The sequence below is a fragment of the Astyanax mexicanus genome, chromosome 2 (genome assembly GCF_023375975.1).
Source record: "Astyanax mexicanus isolate ESR-SI-001 chromosome 2, AstMex3_surface, whole genome shotgun sequence".
Taxonomy (NCBI): domain Eukaryota; kingdom Metazoa; phylum Chordata; class Actinopteri; order Characiformes; family Acestrorhamphidae; genus Astyanax; species Astyanax mexicanus.
The window spans coordinates 47,584,997-47,599,826 of record NC_064409.1 but is presented as its reverse complement, the minus strand read 5'-3'; the positions used below and the strand labels follow the sequence as shown (position 1 = coordinate 47,599,826).

The window sequence follows — 14,830 nt, the reverse complement described above, 5'->3', positions numbered from 1 at the left end:
ATGTGTGAGCGCTGTGTGTGTGTGTGTGTGTGTGAGCGAGTGAGTGCGTGACTCAGAGTGGCTGGCCTTTGCTTCTGACAACAGGCGTTTGTGCTGCCTGAAGAATGTTTTCCATCCTCTCACTGAAAATCCCACCAGAGCAGGGGGCACTTCCAGGACCTCTTTTCCATCTTCACCCAAAAAAAGTCCTCCAGCTCCAGTTCCATAGGGGACTGGCAAAAAAAGCCTGGGGGCTGCTGGGGTTGTGGGGAGGGGGAGCATTAGAGCAAGAAATAGACTGAAAAGACAGCGAGACAGAGCAAGGCACAGAGAAAAAAGAGAGAGAGTGTATCAAAGAAAGGGAGTGAGAAAGAGACAAGGGTCAGAGATAGCGGGAGATGGATGGACAGACAGAGAAGGAGACACAGACACTCTGGGCAGCTGGCAGGTATAAACACTCCCGGTTGCTCAGAGTGGCAAATGTGTGGTCAGTGTGAGAGCAGGAGCTGGAGGGGGAGACTATTCTACTGCCCACAATTATAGATATATGTATTTATGTGTCATATATATTTATTCACTGTTGCGTCTATTTTAATTATTGATATATATTTGTTTCACTATTGTTGTCACTCATTTTATAATTACTGTTATTGTAATTTCTTGTTGTTGCTATTATTTTAAAGCTTTGGCAACATTGTTGTCTTTGCCGTCAAGATAATTAAGTTACTTTGAATCTTGAGAGAAAAAAAGAGAGATAGAGAGAGAGAGAAAGAGAGAGAAAGAGAGAGAGCAACAGAAAGGGCAAAAGAAAGAGTCAGAGGATGTCAGAGAAAAAGATGGAGAGAAAGAGTCAGAGGATGTCAGAAAAAAGAAAGAAAGAGAAGGAAAGGGAGAGAGCAAGGAATGGAGAGAGCTGTAGATGGAGAGCAAGTATAAAAGAAAGTGAGAACTAAAAGACAGTCTCAAAGAAAGTGAGAGGGAGAGACAGATGGAGAGAGAGAGTAAAAGAGAGAGAGGGAGAGATGGAAAGTTTGAAGAGCATAGTCCTATATTTAATTCTTGTTGCTGAGCAACAAGAAAACAAAAGGGCAGAGCGGGATGGACAGTAAAAAAAAAAGTGTGTGACAAACTACCTCCATACAACACTTTGCACTCAAACTTACACACATATACACACATACACACACACACACCACTTAATTATATAAACACTCAAGGGCACAAACTCAAACTGAGCCCCATCAACACGTGCCCACACAGTTACACGCTGGTGCACATGAACACTTACAGCACAGCCCATGAGCCCATACCCGACTGCATCGTGGAACTGTAGGTGTTTTTGTAGGTTCATATCAGGGGGGTCATCTAGCAATCTGAATGTTTACATGTAGATAGAAAACCAAAAGTAAGTGGACTGCTGGCTCAAATGTTTCTCATCAATTGAGCTTTGCTGCATCATTAGTTAGACCCGGCACAAGATACAAAACCAACATGTGCAGATCTGATTTCCTCAATATTATTCTGATTCCTCTCAGTAAGAGGACCAGGGATGTATTTATGCCAGATAAACAGAAAACAGTGAGGCTGAATATTAGTCTGTCTATTTTGACCTACAAAAGAAATCCGAGGGTAATCAGATATACTTATTACGCTGCATGAAGTGCATACACTTGAGAGTGGGATTTCGACAGGAAGACAGAATTCAGCATAATACCTAAAATGGCAACACACCAATGTCTAACACACCCTCCCATTATAAACCAATTAATGTCAAGCATAAAGAGATGCAGCTGGCTTAGGTGATAACAATAATATGTAGACTTGTAAACTTGTGCGCCAACTTGTTAAGATTCCCCCACGATTTTAGGCCGATTTTGACCCGATTTTGTCGGCGCAGACAAACTGCGTGCGTCGGATCCGAATTCCAGTGTCGCGAGCGATAAAGATCCGTGTAGTGTGACACAGTCAAAGAGCAGTAATTTGACATGAGCGATGCAGTCGGAGCGTCCGACGGAAAGACTAGCATGTTAGAATTTTTTGTTTTTTATCACCTAGTTTGACATGCTCCGCGACGTGCTCCCTGACTCTCACCAATAGGAAGACAGAGTGCTCCTGCAGTTCTCTGGTCCAGTGCAACAGAAGAATAATCTAATCTAATCTAATCTAATAATCTACTTTATCCATAAGATATTCTGTTTACAGGCACTGAAACCTAAGTAGTTACATCTTTACCATACCTTAAGTTCTCTCTGGAGTACACAAAGCATGTAATGTCCACTTGAGTCACCCAGGAACGAGCCCACAGTCGCTTTTCCCCCTTTTCTTTAGTTTTTCTGAGCACAAAAGCACTACTACAACGAAAAGGGCATCTGTAGCCGTGATTCTCAGATTCTATACTTCTTCCCCATGATGACCTAGGAACTCACGCAAGGATGTGGACAATGATTGGTCGGTGACTAACGTGTAGTGTCCCCCGACAAAACGAAAATAACTGCTTATTCTGACTCAGTGAACATCGTGAGGGACAAAAATGTTGTGTAGTCTGAGCTTGGTATAAGACCTCCAAATGATTTTTTTAAAAAAGGAGCAAAATAATAATAAGAAACAAGCATGACTAAGTTTAGCAGAAGACATTTGCATGCCACTGAAAAACCTTCAGAAAACGAAAGGTCATGTTTCAGCAAGCTAAAAAGTAGAGCAAAAACTGCAGAGTTAAATGGGACAACACTCCTATAAACAGAATTCCTGAAGATGAACCTGAACCAGAATGACAGAAAGAGGACAATGTGGAGAACACGATCAAAACATATAAAAGCTGTAATACCTGGCGAAAGAGAACAGGTCAGTTCACGGCTTATCTCAACTTTTAAAATTCCATGAACAGAGCTACACACAAGTCTGACAGTCACAGACGTCCCAAAACATTATGACCAATTAGCTGTTGGTCATTTGCATTCTCTCAATAACAGCTCAACCTACCAGATCTCCCAAGGCATATTCTGTTGAGACAGACTTCCAGCACATCCCAAAGGTAACAACATATAGCAAATTAACTGCAGGCTATAACTGTTTGCACATATGGACTAGGGAAAAGACCTAGACAATCAAGTCTGGACTTTATCAAGCACTGCCTTTTCACACATGTATTAGTTGTCCTGGACATTTCCAATCAAACTAACAGCTCCTACAGGTAACATCCAGAGGCATGACAGAGGCCTATATGATACAAATAATTGAGGCTTCTTCCATTAAGGTTAATTTCAACACTTACAAGTCCAAGCTAAATGCGTTCAGTAGTGGACATGGATTGCCATGAACAATCAGACCAAGGTTGTGCACAATATATAACTTCAGAATGTAATTCAATTACAGGATTCTGAACTAAATTTGAACTGGAATAACAGGAAGTGAAATTGATCTCCAGAGAAATTCATTCCTATTACATCAGTGAGATGTGATATTTTTAACATACATTTTCTTTAAAAAGGTACAGACACTAACATTAAGCATACATTTCTTTAATGTTGAATATTTAGCAATATCTTTATTTCAAAGTAATCAAATGAAACAATGTTTTGGTAAATGTAGTTATCATTTACAGGGTTACATTATTGCATCTTATGTCAACAGTTCTTTAAACTATTTTAAGGGCTTGGATAAAGCAAGCTATTCTGGAAATGAAGTCCTTTTTCAACATTTTGAAAGTTATTAACATTAACAATTTTAGGGGTCTGTTTATAGAGTATGATTTTAATGTTAGTTGTGATCCCTATAATAATATCTGTATGAAATTCATGTTGTAATCATACGTAATATATGCTATAAAGCTTCACTGTTAAATACCCCTTAATTATTTATTATGAATTTTTTGAATTTCATGTAATTTCAATTTCTGCTATTCAAATTTGTACTGAAATACTGTTTCCTGTTTGCAAATTCAAATGAGAATTTAGTGGTCAATCTCAATTAAATTTAGAATTTTGTAGAACCCTTTTGGCTACTGAACCACTATATGCACATTTGAGAGTGATACACTGTGCTGTTAAACAATCCTCCTATAACCATCATTAAAATGTCATGTGACTTGTGCTAGAGTATCCCTCCCCTGGGGTCGGCATTCATGAGATAGCTTTTGTTGCCCGACCGCAACAATGGGATTCAGTTACCTAAAGCCCTGCAGCCGGTGCGTGGTTTGTCCCGCCTTAACACACACCTGACCAGGACCACCCCACAAGTCTGGGCATTGGAGGTGTTTGGATTAAATTAGCCCTCACTGCCTGTATCTGCCCTCACATTTATGTACTTGTTTATAAGCAGGAAGTGTAGAGAAGCATCTAAACCAAACTGCATTTTACCTTGCACAGGGACACTGACCCGGAACATGCATCTAAACATACTAATGGAGCTTTAGGGGCTCAAAGTAAAATGTTACTGTCTGTATAAATACTGTATAAATCTTTTAGTGACAAAATAAAGAAAGTTGTGGGGAGATACTGGCAATGATTCTACTGAGAAACAAGAGAAAATCTGATTGGCAACCGTGCTAAATTTATTAAAACTTGAGCTCCTTTTGTAGAATTAGTTGACAGTATATCCCTAGTCCTAGATACACCCAGCTATCAATTTTGTATACATATGGCCTAATAATTTAGAGTAGTTCCCGGTCAAAAACAATACAGGCCAGATGAAGTGTTCACTGAAGTGTGTGTAGGTCACATTTTTATTTATTTAATTATATTTTTGTATTCTTAGTTTGTGCGTGTATAATTATGTATAGATATATGAATATATGCTTGTGAGATGGATGCAGGTGATGCATATTATATAGGTCTATGTATATTTGCAATTTATATATACCTTTATGATTATGTTTTATGTATTGCTTTGGGAGGGCGGGGCGGGAACTTGTCAAGTTATAGCTCTGTGGAGAAGATAAATATGAACTTATTGGCACCGTGCCTAATGCCAGGTGTGGGTTAGAGGCATATAAACCCATATAAACCCCCAGTATTGAGCAATGAAAAGTGCATAGATGTTCTCTGGTGTGATTTTGATCCAGCCAAAGCTTTTGCGATGAGCCTGGGTGATGAGCATAATAGGAATGAGGTGATCATCAAACATGCTGCCCTCACTGACACACGCACAAAAACACAAAGTTACTTCAACAAAAACAGAAAAACTATTTTTTAATATCGATGATTTAAGAAAAACTATAAATAATTTGTACACATCATTAGCTATCCAATATCGGTATGAATATATTTCCAACATACAGTTTCTGTACTTGTGTGTACAGTAGGGCTGTAACGATTAGTTGATATAATCGACAATGTTGATTATTTAAATTTGTCGATTATTAAATTAATTGTCGACTAATCGTTAATTTGTAACAGTACCCTATTACACAGCGTGCTGGGGACATTAGGAGATGTGTTTCTATCGTTTTTAGAGATGGAGATTATGGCAGAAATAATTGTTGACTAATCGACTAATCGAATCCATTATAATCAGATAAGTCGACTACCAAAATAATCATCAGTTGCAGCCCTAGTGTACAATATGTGTGTGCATTGGACGGAGCAACATTATTCCAGATCCAGTGAACTACAGCTCAATGCTAAAGGGGCTTTACACCACTGGTAATACTGGTAATACTTCTCTTCAGAGACAAGACAAGCCAAGAGTGTGTATTTCCACATCTAGGTCAACAATAGATGCAACTTTTCATAGGGGCTAAAAGCATGTATGTTCACAAACATTAAGACATACTGAGCATCACATAAGAGTAAAGTGCACAAAACATTTAAAGATGGTTATAGGAAGGTGCTGAAAGTAGTTTAGAAGACTGTGCTTAGATTTAAAATACTTTCGCACTTACTTCACATACATTTCACATAATATAATTTACAGAAAATCCTGGGTAAATCATTTGAAGCTTTAAGAAATATCTCCCTAATATACCAGTGATGATCTGAAACCTACAGCATAACCCAGTGTATTTAGAAATTGCATTTAATTTATTTTTATTTTTTTCTTAGTTGCCCCAAAAGATAGATGCACCCACATTTTTGATGGCATTGCAATTAACCGAGACATTTTACAGGTTCACTCTTTTAAAGATTCTATTTCACTAAATAAATTGCCTTTATATAAAGAGAGCATTGAACCCCTGCCTGTGCACATGAGACAGCCCATCTTTATACGTCTGCATTCACACATTTATGTCACTGACCCACTACGGGAAGCTGGTTTTCTGTATCAGGCCAATGTTTAATTCAATTAATTTATTTTTATGATGTTTTTGATAGCACTTATAAATGCACTGGAATGGATAATATTTCTTTTAAAATAAAAAAAACCCTATCTAATATTAAAATTATTCATATATGTTTTTTTAAAGTGGCAGTCCGTATTCTGTTTCTGAAAGCAAAAGCATTTCTGAGTGGAGAAGGAATAAAATATTGTGTTTAATGTTTTAACGACCATCTCTGCTAAGCCTAATATATTTATTCTGAGAACTGGGGTGTCGGTCGCTTTTCGTGGGAGTCTTTCTGTCTAAGTCACGTGTCTTTACGTACTACCATCACACGTACAGCCTCTGAAAGAGAATCCGGCTCAGTATTACTGAACCTGAGCGGATGGTAGAGCAATGGAGACTTGGTGCAATTACCCATTCTCACCAGAGAGGGCCCTAAATCCTGAAACTTACAGACATCAGCTTTAATAATTACATATAAATAAAGTTCAGATGTTAATTATATAAATATTATTTTTGCTGCTGGTGGTGATTATAATCATATTGCCTAAATAAGACATTAATAACATGATTTTGGTCACAACTTTTGGTATAATATTGCAAAGATTGTGAGTTTTTGCTCATTTCTGGTTGGAAAGTTTGAACACATCTGGAAACACATTAGATCAGACTTCGATGGTACCAACAAAGAGCAGAGATTTTGGGAAACGGTCATACAGTGATAACCACTGAAAACACTGTGTTTGAAAGCACAGCAAAACATTTTCTGCGTTTAGTGTTAAAGCAGCTTCACAGTGCACAACTATATGTACTGGTTTGGAACACAAAACCTTCTTGCTATATTTACTTTCTTGCTCCCACGCCAGACAGTTCTTTTTTTTTTTTTTTTTTTTTTTTAAACAACCTCCACCTCATTTTTTAGCACAACTGAGAAACTCAATACATTTCCAGTAAAAGCAACATAATACTCCAATTATATATAGACATTTGACTGCTGTGAATATTGAGATCAGCTAGTACAAAACCTAAATCAGTCAACCACAAATAAACACAGTGTGTGGTGTGCACAAAACCTGCGCTTCAAAAGACACGTAAAAAAAAAAAAAAAAAAAAAAAAAAAACTCACACAGACCCCTAAGTACATCTAAACCATAATCGTAAAAAAGCTGTTTACATTTTGATGAAGACAGGGGAGAGCTCAGGGGTGGTGCGGTTTAGAGGCCTTGTTTGTAGTGTTCTTCTCATTAGCCTTCTTGTGTATGTGATTACGCTTTAAGAGCTCTCTATAGAGGAAGTAAACCTATTCCTGCTTTCCAGCAAGCTAATTTGATGGCAGCTGATGGGGCCATGGCTCCAGCTTCCTGTGTGGCAGAATTCCCACTATGTTCATTCATACAACAAAACAACCGATACCCTCTTCCTCCTCAAGCTTAACTCACTGTGGAACGTTTTAAACACTGAGGAAGTTTTGAGAAACAAATGGCTCTTTAATGGGACTCTCTCTATCTGACTGCGGCTGATGCTCGCTTTCCCTTTCACCGGATACTCGATGTTTTGACTGATGTGTCCTATAACCAGAATGCTTGTGGTCACTTCAGAGGGATTTCTGGGAACTGGTCTGAATTTAGCACGGCATAAGCACTGGGAAAAAGTACTGCCATTATTGGATACCTACTGAAATGCTTTGTTAACAACAATTCTGCGTTGATATGGAGCTATTACTCTAATATACTAAAATGTCAGTATTAAAGGCTATGAGCAGTAAACGACGTAACGTAAAAAAATAAATAATAATTGACAAGAATGTGTTTTGAAATTGCTTTTCAATAAAATTTAAATACATTAAACTACACTGCCTATGACAATGTACCACAACTACTTTATGTGGAAGAATACTACTCATAATGACAGAAGCGGCAGAGGGAGGGGTATGCGCTCTGCTCACGATGACTGGCTCTGACAGCCAGTGTGAGCGAGTTTTTGGCTGTTTGCTAGACAAGAAAAATAAAATGAAAGCGCCAGCCTTTCATTTAACAACAAACAAATACCAGAACTGCAGGTTAATCGTCTGTGGCTCATCTCATAAAAACAAACCTGTGCTAAAGGTAAAGATACAGGCTAGTGCTGAACAATATTTTATTTTTTATGAGTCATTCTTGATTATGATTTAGATTTTTAGTTCTTACATAACAACTTCATTTTTTTTACTTGTAAACAGACTATTTAAAGTGCAAACTACTGTTTTTTTTTATACATAGTAAGCAGCCTCCTTCAACTTTACATGCAGTTTTTATATTAGGCACAGGGCAAACATAACATGCTTGGATTTCAGTTTAGGAAAAGAGTAAAATATAAAAAGCACTGTTTTTTACAGGTTTATGACAAAAGAAAATGTCGTAGCTAGTGAGGTTTCCTCTGGCAGCTTCTATGTACAGATGTGCAATCTCAATTATCTTATTTTGGAAACCGCATTAAAACAGTAATTCGATTAATCAAATTAATTAAATTAACCGTCCAGCTCTAATACAGATCCAATAAATCATGCCTCGTTTTTTTTTTTTTTTGCTCTTTTCACCTACAAAACAGGATTGCTGTATCTAACAGATTTTTTTTCAGAGTTAATTTTAAATATTAGCTGATGAAATTAAAACTAAGATTAAAATTAAGAGTTTAATGATAAAAAATATACATATAAAAATATAATACTTATCTGTCAAATCTTTCTAATATAGATATTTTTCATCCTTTTACAATACTCTGTCATGCATTGCTTAATTGCCATTTCCCCTGGGATAATATACTGATCATTACAAAGTCACAGCAATAAAATACAGGTTAATACAGTTCTTCTGGTAGATATTTCACATGTTCCATCTCTTAGGTTCAAGCACCACAAAAATGTGGCTACTGCAAGTGCCTACAGGATTCCCATAATCAGGGCAGGTTATTGACGGCAGGGTTCAATATGCGAGTTTGGCAAATTGCCATTGTTGGGCCCTTGAGCAACGCCCTTAACCCTCGTTGCTCCCAATGGCTGCCCACCGATTCGGACATGTTTCCTAACAAAACAGGCAAACCTAATGCCTAAAAACGTACACAACTCAGCCTGAACTTCAGCTGCTGAACTTCCTGAAGAAGTCTCTACAACAGGCCAGAAGATCAGCACATAATCGGAGGCCCATCTCAGCCTGCCGATGGACACAACTCCTGTTTACATTAGGATGACTGCTGGGAGGAGAACCATCTCTGAGATTCTGTGCGTACAAGGACTGTGTGTGTGTGTGTGTGTGTGTGTGTGTGTGTGTGTGTGTTCCTGCATGTGTGCATGTGCGTTAGTTCAGCATAAAGGGAAAACTGTGCGTCTCTAGCAGGATGTGACACTGATTCTATACAGAACCCAGCACAGAGAAGACTTACCACACACACATACACCTTAGTAGAAAGCAGTATCCTTTTCACTTTCAACACAGCTAATATACACAGTTTTATTTTGGTTTACAGACCTTGTTACTTTTGCCCCACAGAGTGTATAATCAAACACACTCTCTCTGAAACACAGTCCACAGTGGTGCTCGATAACAGCTGCATGCACACAGCCACGGTGTGAGCCTGAGCTGCCGGCTTCAGCTTCCCAACCCACCCAGTACTGGTCCTCTATGTTTTCAGCTTCAGTCAGCCCACAAGAGACCAATTCCTAGAAACTGACCTGATTTTGCACACTTGGACTATTATTTCCAACAAGTCAACATATGAGGAAGCCTCCTTATGCCTTTCCTTTCATTTATACATTTACCACTTTATACTTTGCTTTAAACACACACACACACACACACACACACACACACACACACACACACATACAAAAAAAGACACACACAGACTTCAAGTCAAACCAACTAACCAGGCCTGACACGCTCACCCGCCTCTGACCTTACCCTCCCTATAAGCTCGTAATAGTCTACTGGCTCAAGCTTCAGCACCAACAACTTCTTCCACAGAGCAGGGTTTAACCACTGTACACCCATGACATCACTGGCACTAAAACCAGCGCAGCTCTATTCCAGTGGCCTTACACCATCAACGCCACAGCTGATGAGTCTATCATGTTTTACTGAAGTTTGACTACAACAAAAGCAGCAGTTAATGGAAATATCATGGAAGGTCTCTGTTTACATTGCATTTGTATTCAATAGTCAAATGCATCTTCAGTTAATCAGACTGAAACCCGATTGCTGTCTGGCACAGAATATAGAATTTTAATCTTTGTGAGGCAATTACTACTGGCGTTTCAGTTGTACTGTGAGGGGTTTTGGGTGTAAAATGGTAAATGAAATATCTTTGAGAGATACGTTTGCACTGCTATAACATCTCAGTACACCTCTTGAATAGGTCTTGAGCATTTTGGATGTGTAACTGTTTTATCTTTGTTGTGCAATACACAACAAAGCATGTTACAAAGTGTATCTACAAAGTCTGTTTCCGAATTTCATAGGGGTGCCCAAGAGTCTAAAGTCACAAAAAAGTGACCTCTGTACATAAAGGTCTGGTGGTCTGTACATAAAGGCTTCCACTAAATAATTTCCAGTCAGATATGGTCAAATCTTGAGAGGCTTTTACAAGATTTTGTGCAGTACAATCATCATAATATAATGGCAAAAATGACTTAAGAACAACTGCAAGATGCCAGAAAGTGAAAAGGAGGAAAAACAAAGATACTTGTGGCTGATAAATACCAATCAGTCATAATATCTGCAACACCCAATACTGAATATGTTGTTTCCCCGAGCCACAACAGATCATGGAATGGACTCCACAAGATCTATGAAAGCATGCCGTGGTATCTGACACTAAGACCTTAGCAGCAGATCCTTTAAGTCTGTAGGTGACCATCAATGATCTTTAGTTGCCTATGCCTATCTCCTATTCACAGGTAGATCTTTCTTGGACCACTTTGGGTAGGTTTTGACCACTGACTGCTAGGAACACCACACACTGCTGGATGTTTTGTAGATGTTCTGATGCATCTATATACCACAATTTGGCACTTGTCAAAGTGGCTTACATTCTAATTCTTACTCAATGTTCAACTTTTAAAGTTTTTTAAATTTTCAGCTATTAACATGACAACTTCAAGAACTGACAGATTGCTTGCTGCCTAATATGCAGATGCCACCCCCTTACAGATACCTCTGTAAATAGAGATAGTTTTTTTTTTTAACTTTACCAGTCAGTGATTATGAATTCAATCGCACAAGTGTTGGAATATAAACAAAGATTCCCAAAGTAGACTTAGCATTTTTTTTTTTTTTGCTGCTTTATCTTCATGGTGACACTGTGAAACTAAATACACTTCATGCACCGAAAATATCGTGGACAATAGACTATAGCTGAACAATTGCTTTAAATAGGACTGGACTATTTCCTCGTCTATCCCATTTACAGCACAGCCTGCATTGGGAGCTGCTTTTTATTAATTATTTTAAAAATATTATTTTTATAATTTTTCCTTTCGATTCTAAAAAATAATGATTGCAGATTAAATGTTTTACATGTAAAACTTAAAGATTAACTCCATTCAATTTACTCTGTTAGCGTTTTCAAAGTACATTTCAAGTGTTTGAACATGGTGTGACTGGTGAAATAATAATAGTTGGCCCTTGATGGCCACATTCTCAGAAAAATCCCAGACCTGCCACTGTGCAGATCCCACCCCTTGACATATACCTCTGTAGATGGAGAGAATGTTTTTCACTTCACCAGTCAGTGATGTTAATATTATAGCTGATTATGAATTTTAATCACACCAATGTTTGATTAACATTATTTAAAAAAAATATGGAATAAAAACAAACAATCCTGGCAGTTTTTGCCGTGGTGCCACTGGGAAACTAAAAAACTTCAGACACTAAATTCCTGAACAATTGACTCTAAATTTTTAGCCGAACCATTACTTTAAGTAAGACAGGACTAATTCCTTATCTATCCCTGTTTAGGGCTGCAACTTATAATTATTATGGTAGTCAAATAATCTTGTGATTATTTTTCCAATTAGTCGATTTAGTCAGCGATTATTTCTGCCATGCCCTCCATCTCAGCTTGCTGTGGGTACGGCTCCTGTTTCAAGCTTTCTTTTTCTTCGCTTCAAATCGATAGTAACAGCAACACATGGGATTTAAATGTCCTTTAACTATCCAAAACAATGATGTCATAAATGTTTTTTACATGTGGAAAACGCACAAATCTTGTAATCTGTTGTGTTTGGGCATTTTGCAGACGCAGGCTTTGTTAAGTGTTAACTGTGAGTATCCCCAGTACTTTGGCTTTCTGCACTTCCCATGTCAAGCCTAGTGTTGGCACCTGAGGAATGGGACGTGTGTCATGATCTTCTCTCAGTCTTTCTGTTCTGGTGGGTGTGTCGCTGTCATACTGTGGCATGTGGTAAAAACCACTTCAACCTAAACGTATGTTAGCTATAGGCAGTAAGTGGGTCTGCTGGGGTGAGGCGTAAACATAACTACACCGGTGAAACTTGCTTAACCTCAAGTTTCACACTCGATTTTAACTGCTTACATGTTGGTCAAATTATGATACCTGAACACACAGATACACACAGAGCCCATTAGTTAAACAAGCGAGCATTTCTCTCGGTGTAAAAATAGTAAAAAGAGAATTTAAGGCGCTGAGGAGGCATAGCTCCAGAATCCAAGCTAGTTATTCAGCTTAAGTGTGTCAGAGAGGAAAAGGAAGGAGGGAATGCCACAGCTATTCTCGTCGAGATTCCCAAAACAGAAAGCAGCAGTTTAGCTAACAGCGTTAGTTAACCTAGCTATCGTCAGGGTAACTCTCTCAGAAGTACAGAAATAAAGGTCTGGTCTGAAGATTTGACATAAATCCGCCTCATATTCGTCGTTATATTTAAGAAGGTAGCTTTGAAATACAGCATAAAACAAACAGCTACATTAGCCTTCGAGCTAATGGCTCTTCTATTAGCCTCTGCAGGAGCAGCAGCAGGAGGAGCAGCAGCCAGCCTGCCGAGACTAGCCGGAGGAATGCGCTCAGGGTGGACCAGCTCACCAGGGTTTACTCCCCACTAATAACTCACACAATCTTAACTGAACTTCCCTCACTCCTTATAGTCACATATTTACACAGCCTTCGTATTGTTTAGACTGATAAAACTATAACAGTGCAACAAGTTCAACAAGTGTCTTCTTCCTCCTCCTTCCTTCTCCTCTTCCTCAGTCAGACTAACCTACAGCAGAAACAGCAGCTATTTAAATTAACTTTAACTGTAACGTTAACTTACAGACAAACTTCTCCTTCAACTCCCTCAGAAGCCCTGACTGAGTGAACTCAGTAAACTGTCCTCAGGTCAGTAAAACAGCAGTAGGAGGAGAATAATAAACCCGCGCTCCTGTACCTGATGGAGGGCTGTAAGTCCGTCTACGTTGGCGTGGTTGATGTCAGCTCCCTGCCTCAGCAGCTCCGCCACCTCCTCCCGGTCTCCGGCTGAGCAGGCGGCCATGAACACGGCGCCCTGGGCGAAGCGCACTTTGGGCCGCCGGCCGGAGCTCGAGACCGAGCCGCTGGAGCCAGAGTGGCCCCGCACCTGGGCGCCGGTCAGGTCCGTCTCCGAGCCCTGCCACCGCGCCAGCTGGTCCTGCCGCCGCTGCTTAGCAGCTTCGGACCGGGAACGGTCAGTGGCCGCCATCTTCCTCGGTCTCTCCCGGCAAATTCAATTTATCAACTTAAGAGAGAGACGAACAGAGAGAGAGAGAAAGAGGGAGGGAGAGGGAGGTGTGGAGGACTCCGGCTACCGAGGAGCCATCCAGCCCCTCCGGTGAAAACTCGCGCCGCCTGGCGGCCACCAAACCCCAGCTACTCTCAGTGGGCGCAGGGTGGAGCTAAACACGTGACCACAGCGGACCAATAGGATATAAGCCGCGCGGTGACGCACCCTGCCAACTACTGACCCTCCGGGCTCGCTGTTGAACTCCACAAAACTGAAATGCAGACTGTGTAGAAAAACTGAGAAAAAGATAGTGGAGGAAACAGAAATACTACACTTTAAACCCAAAGGTGTTTAGATACAGCTTATACAGGGTTTGGTAAAGATCCCTTAAATTCAAAAACACATTTCCTCTTTAAAAAAAGTTTAATTTAGTATACAAACACTGATCAAGCATAGAAAACCAACAATAACTTTCACTCCCCTCCATTTAGTAGTGCATGTATTTAAACAAAGCTGTGAAAGAGTCTGTTTTAAACTATGTAAAAAAAAAGGTGAGGTGCTGCCACTATGATCAGGAGATCGCCGGTTCAAATCCTGTTCATGTATCTTGCCATCAGCTGCCAAAGCCCTGATAGGGCACAATTGGCTTTGCTCTCTCTGGGTGGGGTAGATGGGGTTGATGTCCTAAGGGCTATGTACAAAGAGTATGACTGGTGTGCAGCAGAGAAGAAAATTGTCTAGACTAAGGATTTCTATGTCTCCATAAATCCACCACTCCATATGCCTAAAGAAAAGTATGGTCTCACCTGACGTACTTAGTGAATGAGTGATCACCCCCAAGAATCAGTTAATGAGTATTCAAA

At 39.5% G+C, this 14,830-nt stretch overlaps 1 protein-coding gene across 2 annotated transcripts in view; it reads right to left on the bottom strand.

Annotated features, from left to right (window-relative positions):
- The window catches only part of zmp:0000001167 (protein phosphatase 1 regulatory subunit 12A), a 40,016-nt gene extending 25,930 nt beyond the window's left edge, over positions 1-14,086 (bottom strand). The window contains exon 1 of one of the 2 annotated variants that reach the window (XM_049474404.1): positions 13,656-14,086. In XM_049474404.1, the coding sequence (XP_049330361.1) occupies positions 13,656-13,946 (291 nt within the window). In that variant the 5' untranslated portion in view covers positions 13,947-14,086. The remainder of the gene's footprint in view (positions 1-13,655) is intronic. The other variant, XM_007235127.4, reaches the window with a different exon arrangement.
- Positions 14,087-14,830: the final 744 nt, after the last annotated feature.